Genomic DNA, 23,335 nt, shown 5'->3' on the forward strand with positions numbered 1-23,335 from the left:
CTTTATTTTCATTTTCATTCAGATCAATGATTTTTTTTTATTTCCCTTGAGACTTCCTCTTTGACCCATGGATTATTTAGAAATATGTTGTTTAGTTTCCAAATGCTTAGAGATTTTCCTATTATCTTTCTGTTACTAATTTCTAATGTGATTCCGTTGTAAAAAGAAATCATATTCTGCACAATTTTAACTCTTTTAAATTTGTTAAGGTTTATTTTATGGCCCCGGATATGGTCTACCTTGGTATATGTTCCATGGGCACTTGAAAAGAACGTGCATTCTATTGTTGTTCAGCAGAATCTAATTCTATAAATGTCAATTTGATCTTCCTGGTAAATGGTATTATTGAGTCCTCTTACAACTTTGCTGATTTTCTGTCTGTTGTTCTATCCTTTGTTGAGAGAGGGATGTTGAAGTCTCCAACTATAACTGTGGATTTGTCTATTTCTCCTTTCTGTCCTTTAATTCTTTTTGTTGTTGCTGTTGTTGTTTGTTGCATACACATTTAGAATTTCTAGATCTTCTTGGTGGATTGGTATTTTAATCGTTATATAATGCTTTTTCTGTCTCTGGTAATTGTCTTTGCTCTGAAATCCACTTTATTTGATATTAATATGACCACTTCTGATCTCCATGGATTAATATTTGCTTGATATATCTTTTTCCATCCTGTTAGTTTCTTTTTTTTTTAAGATTTATTTATTTATTTGAGAGAGAGAGAAAGAGAGTGCATGTATGCAAGTGGGGGAAGGGGCAGAAGGAGAAGGCAAGAGAGGATCTCAAGCAGACTCTCCGCTGAGCACAGAGCCTGACACAGGGCCCAATCTCATGGCCCTGAGATCATGACCTGAGCCAAAATCAAGAGTCAGATGCTTAACCGACTAAGCCACCTAAGTGGCCATCCATCCTGTTACTTTCAACTTGCCTCTATTGTCCAACTCACAGCATATAGTTGGATCATGGTTTTTAATCCAATCTGCAATCTTTGTCTTTTAATTGGTACATTTAGAGCACTCATATTTAATGTGATTTTTGATGTGTTAGGGCTTAACCCTATCATTTTATTTTTTTGTTTTCTGTTTGTTGCCTCTGTTTTTCATTTGTTTTCTTTTTCCTATTTTTCTACGGTTTACTTGAACGTTTTTAAGATTTCCATTTCTATTTATCTATAGTGATTTCAAGTCCATCTGTAATAGCTTTTTTGGGAGTTGCTTTAAGAATTACATTACATATGCGGGGTGCCTGGGTGGCTCAGTCATTGGGCTCTGCCTTTGGCTCAGGTCATGATCCCGGGGTCCTGGGATCAAGCCCTGCATCGGGCTCCCTGCTTTGCGAGAGGCCTGCTTCTCCCTCTCCCACTCCCCCTGCTTGTGTTCCCGCTCTCACTGTCTCTCTCTCTCTCTGTCAAATAAATAAATAAAATCTTAAAAAAAAAAGAATTACATTACATAGGCATAACTTATCAAAGTCTATGGATGTCATCACTTTATCAATTCAAGTGAAGTATAGAAAACTTACTTACCTTCATGTCCCTTTATCCTCTTCTGTTTGCAATATAATTGTCTTAACTATTTCTTCTACATACATTTATAATTATATCAGAGAGTGTTACAGTTTTTGCTTCTAACGTCAAACATAATTTAGAAAACTCAAGAGGAGAAGGGAAGCTTATTGTATTTACCCACCCTGTTGCTCACTGTATTCTTTCTTTGCTCCATATTTTATTGTTTCCCTCCTGTTTAAAGGACTTCCCTTAGCTTTTTGCTATGGTCTGAATGTTTGTGTCCCCACCAAACTCATATACTGAAATCCTAATGCCCCTGTGATGGTATTAAGAGATGGAATCTTTGGAGATGATTAGGTCATGACAGTGGAGTCCTCGTGAAAGAGATGAATGCCCTTACAAAAGAGGTCCAAGAGAGCTATCTTGTCCCTTCCACCATGTGAGAACACAGCAAGAAATCTGCAATCTGCAACCCAGAAGGAGGCTTTCACCAGAACCCCAACCATGCTGGCACCTAGATCTCAGACTTCTAGCCTCCAGAACTGTGAGAAATAAATTTCTGTTGTTTAGAAGCCACTGGTCTTTGGTATTTTGTTATAGCTGCCCGAACCATTGTTTTAGGATAGGTCTCTAGGAAATAAATTCTCCTAGTTTCCCTTCATCTGAAGATGTTTTAAATTCTGCCTCATTTCTGAAGGATATTTTCACTGGGTTGACAGTTTTTTTCTTTCAGTAACTTTGTGCCACTTTCTCCTGGTTTTCATGGTTTCTGGTGATAAATTCACTGTCATTCTCATTTTTTTTTCCCTCCCTATAGGTAAGTTGTCATTTTTCTCTGGCTGCTTTCAAGGTTTTTCATCTTTAATTTTTAGAAGTTTATAATATATCTTGTGAAGTTCTATAAATTTATCTTGTATAAGACACTCTTAGCTTCTTGAATCTGTAGATTTATCTTTCTTGCCTAATTCGGGGAGTTTTTAACCATTATTATTTTTTTTTAAGATTTTATTTATTTATTTGAGAGAGAGTGAGAGAGAGAGAGCATGAGAGAGGGGAGGGTCAGAGGGAGAAGCAGACTCCCCACCAAGCAGGAAGCCCGATGTGGGGCTCAATCCTGGGACTCCAGGATCATGACCTGAGCCGAAGGCAGATGCTTAACGACTGCTTCACTGACTGAGCCACCCAGGCACCCCAACCATTATTTCTTTGAGTACTTTTCCAGCTCCACTTCCTTCTCCTCTCCTGGGACTTAAGTGACACAAATGCTCTATCTTTTGTTCTAGTCCCATTAATCCCTAAGGCTCTCTTCATCTTTTTTTCAATTTATTTTTTCCTCAGTTTTTCTTATTGGGTGATTTCTATTATTCTGTCTCCCAGTTCACAGATTTTTTTTTCCCATTCTGCCCTCTATTCTGCTACTGTCTCCATCCATTGAACAGCCATTTTTATCGTGGCTGCTTTGAAATCTTGGTTGTGTAATTTTAATATCTCAGTCATCTCATGTTGGCATCTGCCTTTTTATTCACTGGGTTTGAGATCTTCCTGTTTCCTGGTATGAAAAGATTTTTTGTTTGAGCTTGGAAATTTTCCGATTATGTTCTAAGACTCTTGCTCTTATTTAAGCCTTCTTTTTCATCTATATTGGTCTGACACTGCTTCAGCCAGGGAAGAATAGTGCTACCTCATCACTGTCAGGTGGAAGTAGAAAGCAGGCAATTTTTATGATTAGTGGAGTTCTCTTCATGTAACATCAAAATATGTGGACAAATTGATTTTTTTCCAAAACAAAATAAGGAGAAAATTCAAGTAATTCTGTTATTTCATCCCTAACACCCCCAAAAGCTTAATTATTAGGGTTAATTTGTCACATCATCAAAGAATGTTGCCCCAATCAATCAGAATAATGAATTATTTATTTTACTAATGGCCCAATTTTTCTTCCTGTGATTTACGAGCAGTCTACAATGGCAAGAGAATTCTGTGGGTTACATAGAAATATATTCTTGATTAAAGGAGAAAATAGAAGAGTTTCATCTATTTTCAACTTTAAAAAAGTCCTTCAGGGGTGCCCGGGTGGCTCAGTCGTTAAGCGTCTGCCTTCGGCTCAGGTCATGATCCCAGGGTCCTGGGATCGAGCCCCACATCGGGCTCCCTGCTCAGTGGGAAGCCTGCTTCTCCCTCTCACTCCCCCTGCTTGTGTTCCTGCTCTTGCTATCTCTCTCTCTGTCAAATAAATAAAAAACTCTTCAAAAAAAGTCCCTCAGTACTAAAAATAGAAAATAACAGTCGTTTACTGGACATCTCCTCTATGTAAGGATGGGGGACACAAAGACTAAAACAAAAACAAAAAAATACAAACCATTAAGTAAGTAAAATGGAATCAAGTAATTGTGGTTCATTGCTATGGAGATATGAAAAAGGCATGAATAGGGGCACCTGGGTAGCTCAGTTGAATAAGCAACTGCCTTCAGCTCAGGTCAGTCATGGTCCCAGGGTCCTGGGATCAAGTCCTTCATCAGGCTCCCTGCTGAGCAGAGAGCCTGCTTCTCCCTCTTCCACTACCCCTGCTTGTGCTCTCTCTCTCTCTCTCTCTCTGTTAAATAAATAAATAAAACCTTAAAAAAGAAAAAGAAAGAAAAAAGCATGAATAATTATGAATAGAGATTTAGTGAAGGGATTCACAGAAATATCATTAAGCTGAATCGGGAAGGATTTGTCCATTCAGTACTTACCACCTGCCTACTTCATACTAGGCTCCTGGTGGTGGCTGCAGAATGAATGGTATTTTGACAGAGATAAGGAAATGGAGTGGCATGGATGGAAGGGTAGGCATTCAAGCAACAGGGATAGCTCAAACACATAAAAACGTGGGGTGCCAAACAGAACTTATTAAAACAACTATAAGCAGTGCTGTTTGAAAACTCATTAAATTTGGAAACACTAAATTATACTAATAGTGTTATTAGCTAACTTTCATTCACTCTTTCTTTTTTTTTTAAAGATTTTATTTATTTATTTGACAGAGAGAGACACAGTGAGAGAGGGAACACAAGCAGGGGGAGTGGGAGAGGGAGAGGGAGAAGCAGGCTCCCCCGAGGAGCAGGGAGCCCGACGCGGGGCTCGATCTCAGGACCCTGGGATCATGACCTGAGCCGAAGGCAGATGCTCAACGACTGAGCCACCCAGGCGCTCCTCATTCACTCTTTCTATGTGCCAGGTACCATAGCTAAGTGATTTCTATGAAGCATATTTAATCCTCATATCAAGCATATTCAGTAGGTATTATCTGAACTTTAGAGATGAGGAGCCTCAGGCTTAGAAAAATAAGTAACATATCTATAATCATACAGTTAGAAAGTAAGGGAGCTAGTATTCAAGCCAAACTCTGAGTAAGTTGTCTCTGTCTTACCCACTACACTAGGATATAGCAGGCAATAAATTATGGAATTCAGCAAAGCATTTAAAAATGCTTACCTTGGGGTTTTCATGCACATGAATGTTGTTTTACAGATGTAGATGGCATGCACCTGGGCAAAAAAGTCAGCATCCCCAGAGACATCATGTTGGAAGAATTATCCCATCTCAGTAACCGTGGCGCCAGACTATTTAAGATGCGACAAAGAAGATCTGATAAATACACATTTGAAAATTTCCAGTATGAAACTAAAGCACAAATAAATGTAGGTATAACTTGGTTATGTGGTATCTAAATAAACAGGTAGCACTTCTAAGTGTCTATGTATCACTAGATTCCCAAACAAGTATTCTACATATTCATTCAACATATTTTTTCTGTTGATTCTGTTAGATTTTTTTAATGATAGTAAATAGCTTAGATGAATAAACAAAGGAAGTATTATATATGTTATGAGTATCTTTTTAGTTCTGTAGGGACATTGCAACCCCGTAAATTTGGCACTGAAAAGCTGGTATGCTCTGCTAAGAGGAGGGAGAGGGAGTGGAGATTGGTGGAACTAAAAGTTTCCATGGTTTTATCTCTACTAGTTAAATGTTTGGGATGGAAACACTTCCAAAGCACACAGCACTCCACAAAGTAAGTGTACGCATTTTATTGGCTGAATACATCCTGGCACTGAAACATGCCTGAGAACTACAGACGTAGTTGAGCTTCTCTCACTCAAAGCATTTACGCCACATCGTGTAGGGAAGTCTGATTCCTATTAACAACAAAACCAAGGTGGGCAAAACTCTTTAGACAAAAGTTTTCCTCAGCTGAAAGTTAATAAACAAATGAATAAATTAATTACATCATATTTTACATATTGCATTAAGACTATGTTCTTTTAAACTGTCGTGTAGAGAGATTGTCGAGGAAGAAGCTCATGGTAGAAAACAGCTAGCTTTGGGGAATTGCCTTTAAAAATAAAATACCAGGCATGAAGAATCAAAACAGAATGAAACATTGGTTCTAAATTTGAAGAGGTGGTGGAGACTACAATAAATTTCAGTTTTATTTACTGAGGGTTTCTTCTTACAGCTATGGGAAGTCTATAAGTTTACTTGTGAATTTGAACCCAAACATTTGCCAGCTTCCATCACTAATAAGTTGTTTTGAATGGACATCTCACTTCTTTACAACAAACAGACTAGTTTCACTAAGCTCTTTTATCATAATTACTAAAATACATCATAGAACCAACAACTACACCTACAAACAAAAATGTTAGTCATTCAAAAATGTCTGTTTCTCTGGTTAACAATAAATATGAGGGGACAATTTAAATGAAATAATTTCTTTTTCACATTAATCAGCTCCTTCAACATCCATAGATAAAGTTTAGTTATAACTATGAATTCAGTTAGACATTGTGAAGGATGATTTTTTGCTTGAAGTCATGGGTAGATATAATGTTATGGTACTCTATAATTATGTCTAATATCTAGTTATTAAAAAATGTCTATAGCTAATACAGTGTGAGCCTAAAATAATCCCTATCCCAGCTGATGAAATTTAATTACATAATCATATTCTTTTAATAATGACAACAGCTTTAAGGAGTAGTATAAAATAAGGTGGCTTAAGGAAATTCTTTGAGAAGTCATCTACAAGTCTAGACATCTGAATAGATGAATAAATCCAGTTTTCATAACTTACACTTAACATCTCTAAGTCTATGCTTTAACTACAGTTCTGGAGGAAGGGACAATGAGTTTTTAAATGTCCTTATGAACACGACATATTCCCTCATCACCAGTATCTCAGATTATTGTCACTAACCTGTGGCCAAATGTTCTGATTATACATAAAATGTAAGAATATGCCTTGATAGTTTTTCAATATTCCTAGAAAGTTGAACACTAAATAAATAAAACAGTCAAAAACAGGCATATTGAAATAAATAAATGTTGATAAGTAACAGAGCAATAAACAATAATAATGTATGCAATGAACTAGTATGTCACTGAGCTACATAACATACTGTGAAGTCTGATGAAATCTATTCTCTCTTTAGAAATGAGGAAAGTAGTGTTCAAGGAAGTATATTATTTGTCTTAAGCAACACTATAATAAAGAAGATTGAAACCCAGCTCTCAGAATTCTAGAATTCTTGGTACTGACACTTAACATGGTGTAATCAAAGGAAACTGGGCTGGAAACCAGAAGACCAGGGTTCCGTTCCAGCTGTTCCACAAGCCACAATTTGAAGTCAATTTAAAAGTGTCTTTGCTTTCCTGGACCTGTTTGCTTATTTAGAAAATAAGAAAATGGACTCAAATGTTCTTTAAAGTGCCTTCTTTAATGATCTGTGTTTAATTCTAAAAATGACCTGTATAATAAATCATTGAGGAAAAGAGTGAGCCACATTATATAATGATATATTTGCTTTATCAAGGCACTAAATTGCAACTTGGAGCAAGCCTTGTTAATATGATAGGAATTTTTAAAACAATATTAGGTTCAAATCTATTTCCACTCATTTATTTATACTTTTGGCAAATATTTATTGGATGCCTACTGTGTTCTAGATATGATGCTGGGAGCTCAAAAATAAATAAATAAATATAGCTTTTGTGTAGTGAAGTGGAAACAAAATAACATTGAAAGATAGAAAACAACTATTACTTATAGTCTACTTCTTGAATCATCTTTTATGATTTATATCACATTTTCCTAATTTATTGACTACATTTTCTGAAATGAACTTTTATTGCTTCCCTCAAGCTATATTGTCAAAATAATTATTTAACTGTATATACAAGTTTTATTTTATTATAATGTTTAGGACATCATTAGATGAAACTATAAACAAACTCCCTGGTAATTTAATGCCATTTGTCCAAATATTAAGTATCATTTTAAAAATTAAAAAATTAAGGGCAGTTTTGGTCTTATTCCACTGCTGAGAAACTGGCAAATTCAAGCCACACAAACCTTATGACATAAATAATAACAGGAAATGTACTTTCTTAACAAGAAATGAAGATACACAGCTTGCTACACAAGCCAATTTTGAAGCCCTAGTTCATGAATTGATCAAATTCTTTTTTTTTAATTTTTAATTTTTTTTTTTTTTAAGTAGGCTCCATGCCCAGTGTGGAGCTTAATGCAGGGCTTGACTCATGACCCTGAGAGCAAGACCTGGGCTGAGATCCAGAGTGGGACACTTAACTGACTGAGCCACACAGGTGTCCCTAACTGAAGAAATTCTTACACTAATAGGCAAAAAATGAAATGGATGAAGAAAATGAGCATAAGGAAAAATAAAATAAAAGAATGATTCATGATAATTAAAAATTATCTTCTATAAATCACTAAAAAATGATACTGAGGAAAATAATCCACATTTTATAGTAAAGACTACATATGTATTTAGTAACTATGGACTTTTTGAAATCCTTTGAAGTCTTAAATAATAGTGGGGAAAGGGGAAGTATACTATAAAAAGTAATTCTGAGATAAGACTAAACTATATATACTGAGATTCTCAAAATATATTTATTTTGTGCAAAAAATAACTTCTATGTGTTTGGCACAAATTATAGAACAGGTTTTTAAACAAATCCTCTTATTTCTATTGGTATTTCAACAGAAATCATGTAATAGACATTATCCACATGTTTATAACTTCTATGTTTATAACCTATAAGATGCTGCTTTAGTTTTATTTTGTTTAGGGTCAACTTAAATAAAAAGAAACACATTTTCATTTATCTTTTCAACTTTTCATGAAGGGAATCACATATGATGGAACTCTGTAATTTAAGGCTTATGTCATAACTAAAGTAAGTTGCTACCCAACTATTATTAGGCTTTGTTTGTATACTTAACAATGACAATAGAGATACTGGGTGTCTCCTGATAATTAGTGACTAGCTAGAAACAGTTGATTGTCCTGTTCACTAATCCCCAGGAAAAAGTCTCCAAAGAAAGTCAGTATTATAATTCTTAAATTACCATAGATAGAATGATTTGTAAGTTTAGGTGAAATGCATTTCATGGACGCATTTCAGGAACTCAGAAAAAGAATTCTAAATGCATGATATTCCTATATTTCTCTCAACTGGCTTTTTATTTATAATTAATGTTTTAAGAGGTGGTGTAGGTTCAGAGTGAAAAAAGATATTAATCTAGTCAAAGAAGTCTAATACTTAAGATAATAGTTATATTCCAAATGCTAAATACTAATGTTTCTAAGGACAGCATTACACCAGTCTTTAGAAATTGTTCCTTATTGCCTATGGAATAAAATGTAAACTCCTCTGCCCAGTAATCAAGCCCTGCGCTCACCTAACAAACATTACCTCTCATGCCTTTTTGCACCTTTCCACAAGCCAGCTCACCATTGCTAACATGTGTCCTATTCATTTCCACAGCAGCTTTACCCATGGTGCTGCAGAGAATAAAGTGACTTTTGTAAAAAGCACCTAGAGAGTGGCTGTGGGTGGGTAAAGCCTGAAAATGAGGATAAACTTTATTTAAATATTAAATGCAAAATTATTTTTCACCATATCACTTTATAAATAAATGCAGAAGTGAAAAAGCATCTAAAAATATTTTCTGCTTATGTCATACAGAGAAAAGTCAAAACTGGTTTTTATTTGCTGTGCTCCTCACTAAATTTTTCTTTTTAAAGTTAAAAAGATTGACTTTATGTACTTCTTAGATAGATTGGCTTCTTTCTAAAAAACACATATTTTGGGGTGCCTGGGTGGCTCAGTCGGTTAAGCATCTGCCTTCGGCTCAGGTCATGATCCCAGGGTCCTGGGATTGAGCCCCGCATCAGGCTCCCTGCTCAGCGGGGAGCCTGCTTCTCCCTCTCTCTCTGCCTGCCGCTTCCCCTGCTTGTGCTCTCTCCTCCCTCTCTTTCTCTGTGTCAAATAAATAAATAAAATCTTTAAAAAAATAAAGTAAAACACACAGATTTCTCAGATATAATTAAAACAATTCTTTATTAAAGAGATAAGGCCTAGCCATGCTTCTAAGGACATCACTTATTACAATGTCTTTTTTCTCTGTTAAAATGCCAATTTTTAAAAGTGCTATATTAATGTCATAGAATAAATCTTAAATTATAATAGTAAAACAAATTCACCTAAAACTTAAAAGACAAACATTTCTTTTAAGCATTTTATTCCCTAGAAATCCCAAATTCTTCCTTTTACAAATCTATGCAGCTTCATATATTAATATTTTTTAATATACAGCTGGTATTCAAATTTCAGATTAAATTTTAAAACAAGACAAGTTAAAGAATATAATAAATATAAACACTATAAACAAAAACAGTAATGTAACAATGACTAAGCCAAATGTTTGGCCAGTATGCTCTATAATGTTAGATTAGTAAAGACTTAAAAATTAAATAGATTCACCTTTATAGGGACTTTGTGAATAGTACATTAAATAATTGATACAAAGCCCTAGACACTGCTTGGCACATAGTAAGGTTCAATTAATTATTATTAACTGGAGTGTTATCATAAAACATATCTTAGGTTAATATTAGTAAAAGTTCTCATTCAATAGCTGAACCAATTACATATAAATTATTGAGGCCCCAAGAAACAAGGAAGTGGCACTGTACTTAAATTTTAAATATACAAATGGAGTTTTGCACATATGGTATCTCCATTAGTGTGTCTAGAATTTTTGAGTCTTCAGCAGAATTTACTTTTGATCACATACAGCACAACATTGCCATGCAGAATGGGAAACTGGATGGAAGCAACTTGGAAGGTGGCTCACAGCAAGCCCCATTCACCCCTCCCAACACTCCGGATCCACGAAGTCCCCCAAATCCAGAAAACATTGCACCAGGTAACTATTCCCTTAGAAACAAGAAATAAACAGTAAGTGAAATAAGTAGAATGAAACTGCTGTGCCCTTAAATATATGATCCAGGTAATTTGGATGCTTTAGTAAATGGTATCTAAATGACACAGCATTACTCATTATATATCTATTTTGTGGTTAAGTTCAAGATAAATATAAAGATTCAGATCTAAGGAGTCATGTAAAACATTTACTACGTTCTTTCAGATGGTTCATTGTATTTGTTGGCAATCACCTGTTATATTAAAAATTGAGTCACTTGTAATTACATTGAAATTCTGTTTGTATAGGACTACAATTTATGAAGTGCTATGATACATCTTGTCTTCTTTAATTTCAAAATAACTCTGATAGATTTATTGTAATCCTCATTTTACAAATTAAGAAACTGAGGTCATAAATGGCTATAAATTCATATTGATTGATCAAGAATTCAATCCAGACACCAAATTTACAGATGCCTCATGAAAGTGACCTTGTGGAGATTACTATCATTATTCTCTGCTTCCTTAAAGGACTTTAAATGCAATTCTTCATGATTGCATATTTGTTTATTGTCTTAAAAGAGAAACAGATCCTTATCTAGTCAGTATATGTTATTCAGAAATACTGTTAGATTTTGAAATATTAAATCTGTCACAAGGATTATCTATTTAGACAATACCTTTTCAAAATAATTGACAGCACGTGTCTTCTAGTATTTCCTCGAGTAATGTACAAAGTAGATTTTTTAAAGGTTCAAATACTTTTATCTTGAAATTAGCAATATCTATGTCATATTTTTGCAAAATAAAAAGTAAATTTAGCAAAAGCAATTCTAGAATTCTTCTCAAACAGCAACAGTTTTTGAAAATATGTAAGTAAAACAATTGTATCATATTAAATCTTACCTAAAAATAAATAAACTGTCAGTCATTGAGGGGCTTAGATTTATTAGGACATTCTTATTGAACACAATGAGAAAAAGTATTGATAAACATAATAAAATATCGCTGAAGGAGACCAAGTACACACTTAGAATGCATAGAACTCTGAAGTGAAGCATCATAATAAAGTTCTCAAATAGCTTTCAAGTAGCATTTTTTGTGGCAGAAAAGCAGATAATCAGACCGACCTGGGTTCAACCTTCTGGCTCCGTCCATCCCTGCCCATTTTACTACTTTGTTGGGAAAGAAAGTAACTCTTTTTGAGTCTCCATTGCTTTCATCAGTTAAATAAGGAAAACAAATCTCACTGCCTAGGGTTGTGAGAATTAAGTGTGATAAGTATAATCCCAAACATATAATAAAGTACAGTAGTCCTCCTTATCCACAGGGGATACACCCAAGACCCCAGTGGCTTCCTGAAACTGCAGGTAGTATCGAATTCTATATATACAACGTTTTTTTCCCATACATACGTACTTACGATAAAGTTGAATTTATAAACTAGGAACAGTAAGAGATTAACAACAATAAAATAGAACAATTATAAAAATATTCTGTAATAAAACTTATGTGAATGTGGTCTCTCTCTCTCTCTCTTTCAAAATATCCTATTGTATGGTACTTACTTTCCTTCTTGTGATGATGCGAGATGATGAAATGGCAGAGTGGTGAGACGAAGCGAGGCGAGGGACGTAGGCGCTATGACGTAGCATTAAGCTACTATTGACTCTGACCATGAGTCAGAAGGAGGAGCATCTCCTTCGGGACAGGCTCGGACTAGCCTTTAACTGAAACCACAGAAAGCGAAACCAAGGATAAAGGGGATACTACTGTACTTAGCTAAAGTTAATTCTTTCCTTATCAACTTTATATCCAAAACAGAATAGAATACATACGTATTCTTTTAGCTCCAACCACTATTTGGCAACTTCTTGCTTTCTAATATTTGGAGTGTTTTTTGTTTGTTTTTTCAAATAGTGAAGAGAAGACATAAAGAAAAGTTTATGTTGGTTCAGTCTGGTACTCTCAACACTATGTTAGAACTTTTATTATATGGTCAGCATTGTAAACTATGTCACTGCAAAAGGAATAAAAAAAATTCATCTCTACCCTCAAGGAATTCATACACAAGGAGACAGTACAAAAGTTCATGTTACATTTGTTGTCTCGATTCCTCTCTGCATACATAATTTAATATCATATTTTATTTACTTAATAAATATATATACACATATGCATAAATATTTATGTATATATAAAGACAATGTTTAAAAGTATAAACTCATACAGTTCTTTAAATCTAAATATCCAATTATTAAATATTAGGAAATGTCTGTGTAATATAGACTAAGAAAAGGGGGAGTTTGGAGGTTATCAGGTAGTTTGTCCTGAAACAATACTAATAGATCCTTCCTTCTTGGTTGATAAGTTGAAAAGTATAGCAAATTGAGAAAGCAAACTTCAGCTTATCCTAATTTAGCAAAAATTTTTATTGGTTAACATGCTATGTATCCAAAAGCTAACTTTTTTCAAACATGGATCAGTAAGAGTATTATGATGCCATAATATTGCAGGAATTAAGTTCCTTTGAATTAAAATCAGTTGTGTTAAGGACATTATTTTGAAATTAAACAAGAAATGTTATCATGTAGCATTATTGAAATGTATTATATCTGAGAGCTTAAACATATGCACATTCTTTCCTGTACATAATTCAGCATATCAGAAAAGAGTTATTAGTTAATTATATCTATAAAAAGAAATTGGAAAACCAGGAATAGTAAAAAAAAAGTGAAAAGATTAGACCCTTTATCATATTTTAAGGTAGTAGGTTATTATGAAACTCTTATTAAAGTGATTATAAACATGACGTAGAAACATTGAAAAGCAGTCCAAGCAAAGTTGGTTAGGAATCAAATATACTAGAATGTATACTAGAATTACAATTATGTGATCATTATGTTTATGGGTGAGAAAAAACTGAGAAAAAATACATCAAGGTAAAATAATTGTATTAGGGTAGTGGGATTTCAAGGAATTTTTAAAAATATAAAATTCTAAAATTTCCAGTTTCTAGATGGCTGACATCTGATCACTTTTAGGAAAGGAATGGGAAATAAAATGCTAGTTATGATAATGGAGTTATGTATACTATACAAATGAAAAGAGCAAGAAAAGTAACTCTGCTTTCCTGGGGGAGACAGGAAAGGCTAAATAGAAGAGGTAACCTCAAGCTAAGGCTTAAAATAAGAATTTCCAGGTAACAAGAATTAGAATGAGCATTCCAGGCACAGGGAACTAATGGAGCAAGCATAAGGGGACACAACAAGTGTCAAGTAGCTCCAAGTTCTGGAGCATAAAAATGTGAGAGGAGAATGGTAGGAGATGAGGCTGGATGAGGGTAGGGCCATGTGTGCTGTGCTGAGTAATCTAGGTTTTTGTCATGGGGAGCCATTATAGCACCCTAGGAAAGGGAGGTCAATGACATGATCCAGTTTAGAAAGGTCACTCGGGCAGCAGTGTGGAGGGTCCGGGGGAGAGATTGGGGGCTAAAGGATGAGTATGAGGCTATTGTGAAAGCCCAGGCAAGAGGTGGTCAAGCCTGAAATAAGGCAGTAGTAATGGAAATGATGAAGAAAGAGGGAATTTTCCAGAGCAAGTTTTCCCAATATTCTGTTTGCAAATCTATTGCCTAAGATTTGCAAGCCATATTTGAGACTTACTGAAGCCAAATCTCTGGAGGGAAGAACACATTTGGCCCAAAGTGACTCAGAAACAAAGTTTGAGAGCCGCTACTTTAGCATTCCTTAAGAAGTACGGCTGGTAATACTTAGTGATTTGCTGTGGGAAGGAGAGGAAGTTTAGGATAATGCTTCTGTCTTGGGCATCTGAGAGTAGTGTTGGCATTCACTAAGATAACCAATATAAAAGAAGAAGCAAGTAGAGAATGGCTACATATAGGTCCAGACAGATTATTAAGGGTGCCAGGGGATATTCATTTGGACAAATATAATGGGTGGTGGAACAGAAGTGCCTGGAGATTAAAAAAGAGAGAGAGAATCATCAATATTTAGGTCACAATTAAAACCATGAATACAAATGGAATTTTTTAGGTAGAATGTATAGTATAAGAAAAGAGCTTTGAGTAACTAAGTGGCAAGCAGAAAAGAGAAGTCTATCAGAAGAGACTACCATGAGATACTGGAGGCAATCAAAAGAAAATTAAATTACTGCAAACAAATAACTGCCTAGAGGTGGCATTATCAGCAAGATATTTTGGAGGAGATAAACTCTTTAGTGTAAAGAAAGGATAGGCATGATTGGACAGGAGAAAATAGAAAACATTTTAGAGAAGAGAAAGAGCATCAGAAAAACCTAAAAGTAAGAGTGATCAAATGGTAAAGGGTTTTGACATCATGGAAAAGAGAATTATGCAAAGGACACAATGAGGTAGTACAATGGTGTAGATGGAGAGTACACAGCTGTTTTTGAATACTTGAAGAATGTCACTTGATGCCTGTGAAAACAGTTTAAAGTTGATGCTAGAAATTTGTGTGATTTTTAAATGGCACTTACAAAAAATTTCCAGTTCCCAGAAGAAGTTGAGGAGGTGAGACTAGAAGCAGAAAAGTTAGGTAAGAAATCTTTAGGAACAAAGTAAACATGGGATGGGCACACCAGGGAATGAGACTGGGGCCTGATTAAGGCAATGGAAACAAGTTACTTCACCATTTTGAAGTTTTAATGGTTTGCAGATCACTCAGCAATTTAAGATAGACAAGACCTAAATATTACCTCTACCGAATCAGCCCCCAGAAGAGGGACATTTTGTCTTCACTGCTCCTTCCCCAGCACCTAGACCACAGTAGACACTCAATATATATTTTTAACTTAATTCATTCACTATGGTATCTAAAGCCTACTATAAATTAACACAAGGGAAACAATTTTTCGAAATTAAATGAATAGTTTCACTGAACAAATACATACTAAGATAATCAAAGAAGAAATAACTGTATGATTTGGTATAAACATTGAGAAACATGGGTTTCTTTTGGAAAATTCCGTAAGTGTAAAGGGGTTAAAAATGTCTTACAGTTTCAGACTACTCTTTTCTGAGAGATCATAGAAAGGAGGCATTCTTCATAAATTCACCCCCACTTGGAAAATTAAACATGGTAAAATGTTAGGTCGAGTTCAGTAACTCCTAGACACTCTGTATTTATTTATTCTTGCTATATTTTTCCAAAGGATATTCTGGACCACTTAAGGAAATTCCTCCTGAAAAGTTCAACACCACGGCTGTCCCTAAGTACTATCAGTCGCCCTGGGAACAGGCCATTAGCGATGATCCGGAGCTTTTAGAGGCTTTATACCCTAAATTTTTCAAGCCTGAAGGAAAAGTAGAACTGCCTGATTACAGGAGCTTTAACAGGTAATCCAATTATCCTGGTGACATTGTTGGCATGTAATACCAAGGATTTTATATCGTGGTATGGAGAACTGAATTCTCTGGTAGAAAAAGAAATTTTCTTTTAAGAATAGACTCAAGATAGCCATATAGGATAACTCCTAAGCCTAGGCAAGGACTGATTTTTGCAATATTACTAGTATGGCAAGCCTTGTTTTTTTTAGTACAAAAATGAAGGAAATGATTCAGGAACTATCACAACATCAAGATTATCTGCTACATTATTAAATGTTTTTAAAAACATTTTGATTAAAAAGTTTTTTTAATTAGTAATAATTTCTCATTCAAAAGTTGATATTAGTTTTTATGTGTTGATTCAAATGACAGTGCTATTCAAGAATTTCAGAAATAATTTACATATATGACTATGAGAATTACTGTGTAACTCCAGGCTCCAACTTACATTTTTTAAACCAGATTAAAGGTAATTTAAGGATTTGTGGCCCAAGACTCCAGTATATGTATAAACCAAAATGTATGCTACTAAAAATATTGCCAAATAATATCTGCATGATAATACAATAGATATCTATTTCTCCCTGTTATCCAATTTTAATAATTTCCATGGATATTTTAGATAATTTTTAATGGTCTCATAATCCATTCTTTGATCATTTAATTTTCATTTTAGAGTAAAGTATTTTTAGTATGGGGCGCCTGGGTGACTGAGGCAGTTGAATATCCAACTCTTGAGTTCGGCTCAGGTCATGATCTCAGGGTAATGAGATCCAGCCCCGTGTCAGGCTCGTGCTGAGCATGGAGCCTGCTTAAGATTCTCTCTCTCTCTCCCTCTGCCCCTCCCTACCCCCTAACCCCCCCCACTCACACACATTCTCTCAAATAAATAAATAAATAAATAATCTCCAGTATGCTGTTTGGCACCACAGAAATGTATTCCTAATTTATAGGCTGCTTAATGACCATTCACTTGAAAATTAATAAATTAAGGAATAAGTCTTTGATTTACAAAAGAATACCACAAAGCCTGGATTTAAATAGTGATCTTCTTTAGTACTTTTAAAATTATTGTACTATTGGAATGTTAGTTTTCACACAATACTATAGTTGGAGTATTAATATTATGTCTATCATTAGTAATAGATCTACTAGGATTTCGCCTAATACTATTACTAATTAGTAATGCTAATAGTATTAGTACTATATCTATTGAATAAATGAGGTATACCACAGAATTTAAGGAGGGATTGAGGAATGTCTGGGAAAGGGGATTGGAGGGCCATTCTAATAACTTTTTTCCAAAATGACCATGTAGAAAATTATAAAAAGTTAAACACTAAGGAAAAATGGAAAATAATGGAATACTTGAGGCTTGTTTTTGAGATTAGAGCTTTAGAGATGCTATGTGACTTCTTGTGTATCTTGTGGCTTTCCTACCCCATGCCTGCCAAGAAGCTTGCTTCCAGTTTTACGATACACTCATATATTTGGGTTGGCTATCAAGAGATGCTATTGTTTGAATAAATACCCAGTGAGTGCTATTTCAGTGAGAGAGAGAAAAAGAAAAGTTAACCTGTTAATACTTTTCCTTTACTTGAGAAAATTTTACTTCTTTTTATATACACATCACTATATAATTAAAAACTTCAGAGCTTAACGTTAATATTACAGTCTATTCTTAGATTCTTTTATGAACATAGTTTGGTATAAGTCAATGTACATTTCATTATTATTTCAATGGGTACAAATGTCATTTCATACAGATATGCCAATATTTTAGCCATTGCACTGATTTTATGAGACAGTAAATAAGCACTGATCAATTTTTAAAGAAATTTTGAGTATGGTTGACACAAGATGTTACGAGTTCCAGGTGTACAACATAGTGCTTCAGCCTCTCTATACATTAGGCAGTGCTCACAAGTGTAGTTACCATCTGTCACCATACAGCTCTATTATAATACTGTTGACTATATTCCCTATGCTGTACTTTTATTCACATGACATTCCTTCTATAACTAGAAGCCTGTATCTCCTGCTCTCCTTCACCCATTTTGCCCATGCTCCCAATTCCCCTCCCCACTGGCAACCATCAGTTTGTTCTCTGTATTCGTAAGTCTGATCTGCTTTTTGTTTGTTCATTCATTTGTTTTGTTTTTTTAGATTCCACATATAAGTGAAATCATATGGTATTTTTCTCTGACTGATTTCACTTAGCATAAGTGAAATTCACTTTAGGTCCACCCATGTTGTCAAAAGATCTCATCCTTTTTTTATGGCTGCGTAGTATTATATTGTGTATATTCCAATGGAATATATACCACATCTTCTTTATCCATTCACCTACTGAGGGACACTTGGGCTGCTTCTATATCTTGGCTACTGTAAATAATGCTGCAATATTCTTAGATTCTTTATCATTGTTAAATAACAGATGAAAGAAAATATGATGATACATAGGCAATCCCAAACAGGGAGCTTTAAGAGTCTTTTTGCCCTTAAAGTATACGTACCTGGCTCCACAAAATTTGAGGCCTTGTCTGTTGCATACAATGCTCTAAAAGCCTACTTAACAAAAAATTAAACAGTATAACCATATCTTTGCCTTGAATGCTTGCTAAATAAAGGAGAATATAAAAACTTACATAGGTAAGAAATGGAAATCCATTTCCAGCTACTAGTTTATATTAGAACAACTTCACAAAAATAACTAGAAAAGCTAGTTATTATAAAGTGTTTGAAAAGCTATCAAGGAAATAAGGACTTAAGGGCCAAGCTAGGCATGAGGTAAATTTAGAGATGTAAACACAACATTTGGTACCACTTTTCCCTGCTAAGGCATTTGCTGATTTATTGGCAACAAGTAATAAGCAGAGAAAGTGAGTGAACTTTTCAACAATCTTGAATCTGGGAAGGCCAAAAATAGGAACATAGGGTCTGCTAGGAGGAGAGGCCCAAATATTCTAAACTTTTAGTTGGGATTCTTACAGGCTATACCACTGGAATAAAGGTAAACAAGTAATAGACCAGCTTTCATGAAAATAAATGGTGGTTCTAATCAACGATTTCCTAGGTTGGATAAAAATCACCACTTTTATGTCAAACCACCTGCCATGGCCAAAAGTAAATCATCTCTGAAAGAAAGAGAACACCATTCAGAGACTCAAAATATTTCTACAATTTTCTATACATAATGCTCATCAGTCAATTAAAAATTATGAAGCATACTATGAGACAAGACCAAATGACTAAAAATAAAGAGAAAAATAAAAAAAAACAAAAGAAACAGACACATAAAAGATCAAATTTTTTTTAAACTCTTTTTTTTAAGATTTTTTTTTATTTATTTATTCATGACAGACAGAGAGAGAGAGAGAAAGAGAGAAGCAGAGGGAGAAGCAGGCTCCCGAGGAGCAGGGAGCCCGATGCAGGCCTCGATCCCAGGACCCTGGGATCATGACTTGAGCCGAAGGCAGACACTTAACCATCTGAGCCACCCAGCCGCCCACAAAAGATCAAATTATTGGAATGTTGGCTACTCTAAAATAATTGTGAGAAATATGTTCAGGAAAATAGATAACAAGATGAAGAATTTCAGCAGATTGGAAATACTTTTAAAGAAAGAATCAAATGGAGGGGCACCTGGGTGCCTCAGTCAGTTAAGTGTCTGCCTTCAGCACAGGTCATGATCTCAGGGTCCTGGGATCAAGCCCCATGTCAGGCTCCCTGCTCAGTGGGGAGTCTGCTTCTCCCTCTCCCTCTGCCCCTTCCCCCTGCTCATGCTCTCTCTCTCTCTCAAATAAATAAATAAAACCCTTTTTTAAAAAAGAAGCAAGTGGAAATTGTACAAAAATGAAAAATATACAGAAATAACTTGGAGATATCATAAGTTCAGTTCTAGACCACTGTAATGAAACAAATATCACAATAAAGTGAGTCAAATGAAGTTTTTGGTTTCCCAATGCATATAAAAGTTATATTTACACTATACTGTAGAATATTAAGCATGCGATAGCGTTATGCCTAAAACAACATATACTACCTTAATTAAAATATACTTTATTGATAAAAAATGCTAACCATCATCCGAGCTTTCAGAAAGTCATAATCACTGATCATAGATAACAAGTTTAATAATTATGAAAAGTTTGTAATACTGTGAGAATTATGAAAATGTGACACAGAAACATGAAATGAACAAATGCTGTTGGAAAAATGGTGCCAATATATTTTGTCAACACAGGGTTGCCACAAACCTTCAATTTATTAAAATGCAACATCTGCAAAGCTCAGTAAAATGAAGCACAATAAAATGAGGTATGCATGTAATAACTGAAATTAAGAAGTCAAAAGATTAAGTGGTTGGATCCATATAAAATTTATAGAAAATACAAAGAACAGAGAAACATGTTAAAAATACCAAGGGAATGTAATCAGTAAAAGTCAGTCTGTGGGAAACTCTACAGGAAATATGATCCAGTATTTTCGATAAATAAATGCAAGGAAGAGATTAAAGGAAAACTCCATAATGTAAAAAAGTTTTAAAAGATATTTTTAAAAGACAGGCAAAACTAAACCATAGTATTTGGAGATACAGAATTGGGTTATTAACATATAATGAAAGGTTTTTTTATATTTTATAAATTGGTATTACCATAAAAGTCAAAATATTGACTACAGCTAGGGTCAGGAGATGGCTGGGATTGAGCTGGGACATGTTGAGGGCTTCTGGAGGAACCCCTTTTTTTTTTTCAAAGATCTTATTTATTTATTTGACAGAGAAAGAGACAGCGAGAGAAGGAACACAAGCAGGGGGAGTGGGAGAGGGAGAAGCAGGCTTCCCGCTGAGCAAGGAGCCCAATGCCGGGCTCGATCGAGGCTTGATCAAGGCTCGATCAGGGCTCGATCACTGCTCGATCAGGGCTCAATCCCAGGACCCAGGGATCATGACCTGAGCTGAAGGCAGATGCTTAACGACTGAGCCACTCAGGCACCCTTTCTGGAGGAACTCTTAACATGTGTAGTAGTTACAAGGTTGTTCACTTTATAATAAGCTATTGTCCATTTTTATCAGGTTTTCTGTACTTCTGTTATATTTAATGATAGAAATGTTTTTAAATATTAAATAAATAGATTTCATGGCAGATTACACACAGCTGAAGAGAGGATTCATAAACTGATATGGAAAATGATCAAACTGAAGCAGAAAAAAGGATTCAAAATGCAGTAAAATGGCAAAAGATGCACCTGGGACAGTAATAAAAAATGCCAATATACATGTGTGATTAGAGTCTCATTAAGAAATAAGAGAGAAAATTAGCCAGAAGCAATATTTGAGGAGTTAATAGCTAAGAATTTTTCAAAACTGACAAAAGATATCAAGGTTCAGGTTTAAGAAGTCCTACACAGCCCAAGAAGGGTAATGTAAAGTAGACCATGCAAAGGCACATGACTGGAAATCTGCTGAAAACCAAAGACAACAAGAAAATCTTAAAACCAGGGAATAAAAGACAACTATCTTAAAATGGTAAAAATAAGACAACAGGAATTTATAGAAGACAATGGAATAACACCTTTAAAAATGAAATAAATAACTGCCAGCCTTTAATTCTATATGCAGTGAAAATATTCTTTAAAGATAAAAGTTAAAATGAAAACATACTTACACATTTTCAGACAAAGTTGTTTTTTGACCCCTGCTAGACAATGAAAAAATAATAAACAGAAGGAGAAGGAAAGGAAAAATAAAATTATCCTTATTCACAAATGGCAGGATTATGTCCACATGAAATTCAAAAGCAGCAGGTTAGTAATTAGAATTAGTAAATAAATTTAGTGCAATTACAGAGTACAAGGTCAACATAAAAATTAATGACATTTTATATACTAACAATTAGAAAGTAAATAATATTCATCAAGTTTTACCTTATGATTTGTATACTTTTTTTAATGTATCTTACACTTAAATTAAATTTAAAAATCACATAGGCAATATAATCTCATTAGGCATCTGGGCCATTTTAAGTCAGAAGTGATACAACCATTCTTTGAATTAGTCTAGGACACATTCCAGTAATTTAAAAGAGAGGTTAAAATAATTTCTAGGTACAAATTGGGTTAATGTCTTTCCTGCTATAGGTTATTTAATGGGACTTTATTTTATCAAACTATTCAAGATTGTGAGAAAATGATTTGACCAGAAATTTAGTTTTTCACACCATTATTATATGTTTTAAAAATAAAATGTAATAGGAAATATTGTTACCCTTCTGTTTCAAAAATAATCAATGTTATTATATTAAGACTTACTTCTAATGTATTTTTTTCATTTTTGCAATAATAAGTGAAAGCAACACAGAGAGAAGGAAATAAGCAGTTTCCAAATATTCCCAAAGTCCTTTGCAAAGAGCAAAATAATATTATTTGGTAGCGCCATATTATTATACATAATTATTGGCTATTGTTAATAAGCAGATGAGGGTAAGATACAGTCTACTGCATTCAGCGGTGATAATGACTGGATTAGAATTGGCTCCCAAGTCTAATCATATATTCAAAATGGCCCATGATTTAATACAACTTTGTATTCTTGTACTCATTTTGAGTTTATTTAAATATTATTCTTTGTCAAATAATACTATGTTCAGCCCTTATAACATGTGAGGAAAAGTAAAGTAGGAGCAAGATTTCCAATTCTGTTTCAAAAAGCTGTATGACTTTGAGTATGTCACTTAACCTCTCCTTATGTTAGTTTCCTCATCTGTATATATCTATGATTATATAAGTCCCTTTAAATGTATTACATACATTATCTACTTAGTAGAATAATTTATTTTAATTTCCATATAACCATTTTACATAATTCTTCACCTTATAGAATAATCAGTAATTATTATGGGCATATTATATGTCCAGCACTATTAGTTTTAACAAATGCAATCCCATTACTGATCAATCTATATAATCAGGAAAGCATCTATTAATTTCAAATCTGAGTGAAACACACTTCTTACTACATAGATAACAGGTGTAAAAATCATTTTAAGTCAGACCTATGTTTGAAGAATTTATGTCATGGAAATTATAGAGATGCACAGTTATCTTTTAATAGAATATTCCAAATCTTTTAGTAGAAATTTTTGCTTCACTAACTTTGAGTAACACTTGACACTGTTTTCAGA

General features: G+C 34.3%; 1 protein-coding gene across 3 annotated transcripts in view; it reads left to right on the top strand.

The window, feature by feature from the left end:
* Window positions 1-23,335, top strand: part of MYOZ2 (myozenin 2) — a 41,411-nt gene that overhangs the window by 13,090 nt on the left and 4,986 nt on the right. For all 3 annotated transcript variants that reach the window (XM_027597671.2, XM_027597670.2, XM_027597669.2), the window contains 3 exons: window positions 5,015-5,184; window positions 10,655-10,784; window positions 15,977-16,160. In XM_027597671.2, coding sequence (XP_027453472.1) covers window positions 5,026-5,184; window positions 10,655-10,784; window positions 15,977-16,160 — 473 coding nt within the window. In that variant the 5' untranslated portion in view covers window positions 5,015-5,025. The remainder of the gene's footprint in view (window positions 1-5,014; window positions 5,185-10,654; window positions 10,785-15,976; window positions 16,161-23,335) is intronic.

Source organism: Zalophus californianus, chromosome 2, assembly GCF_009762305.2.
Source record: "Zalophus californianus isolate mZalCal1 chromosome 2, mZalCal1.pri.v2, whole genome shotgun sequence".
Classification (NCBI taxonomy): Eukaryota; Metazoa; Chordata; class Mammalia; order Carnivora; family Otariidae; genus Zalophus; species Zalophus californianus.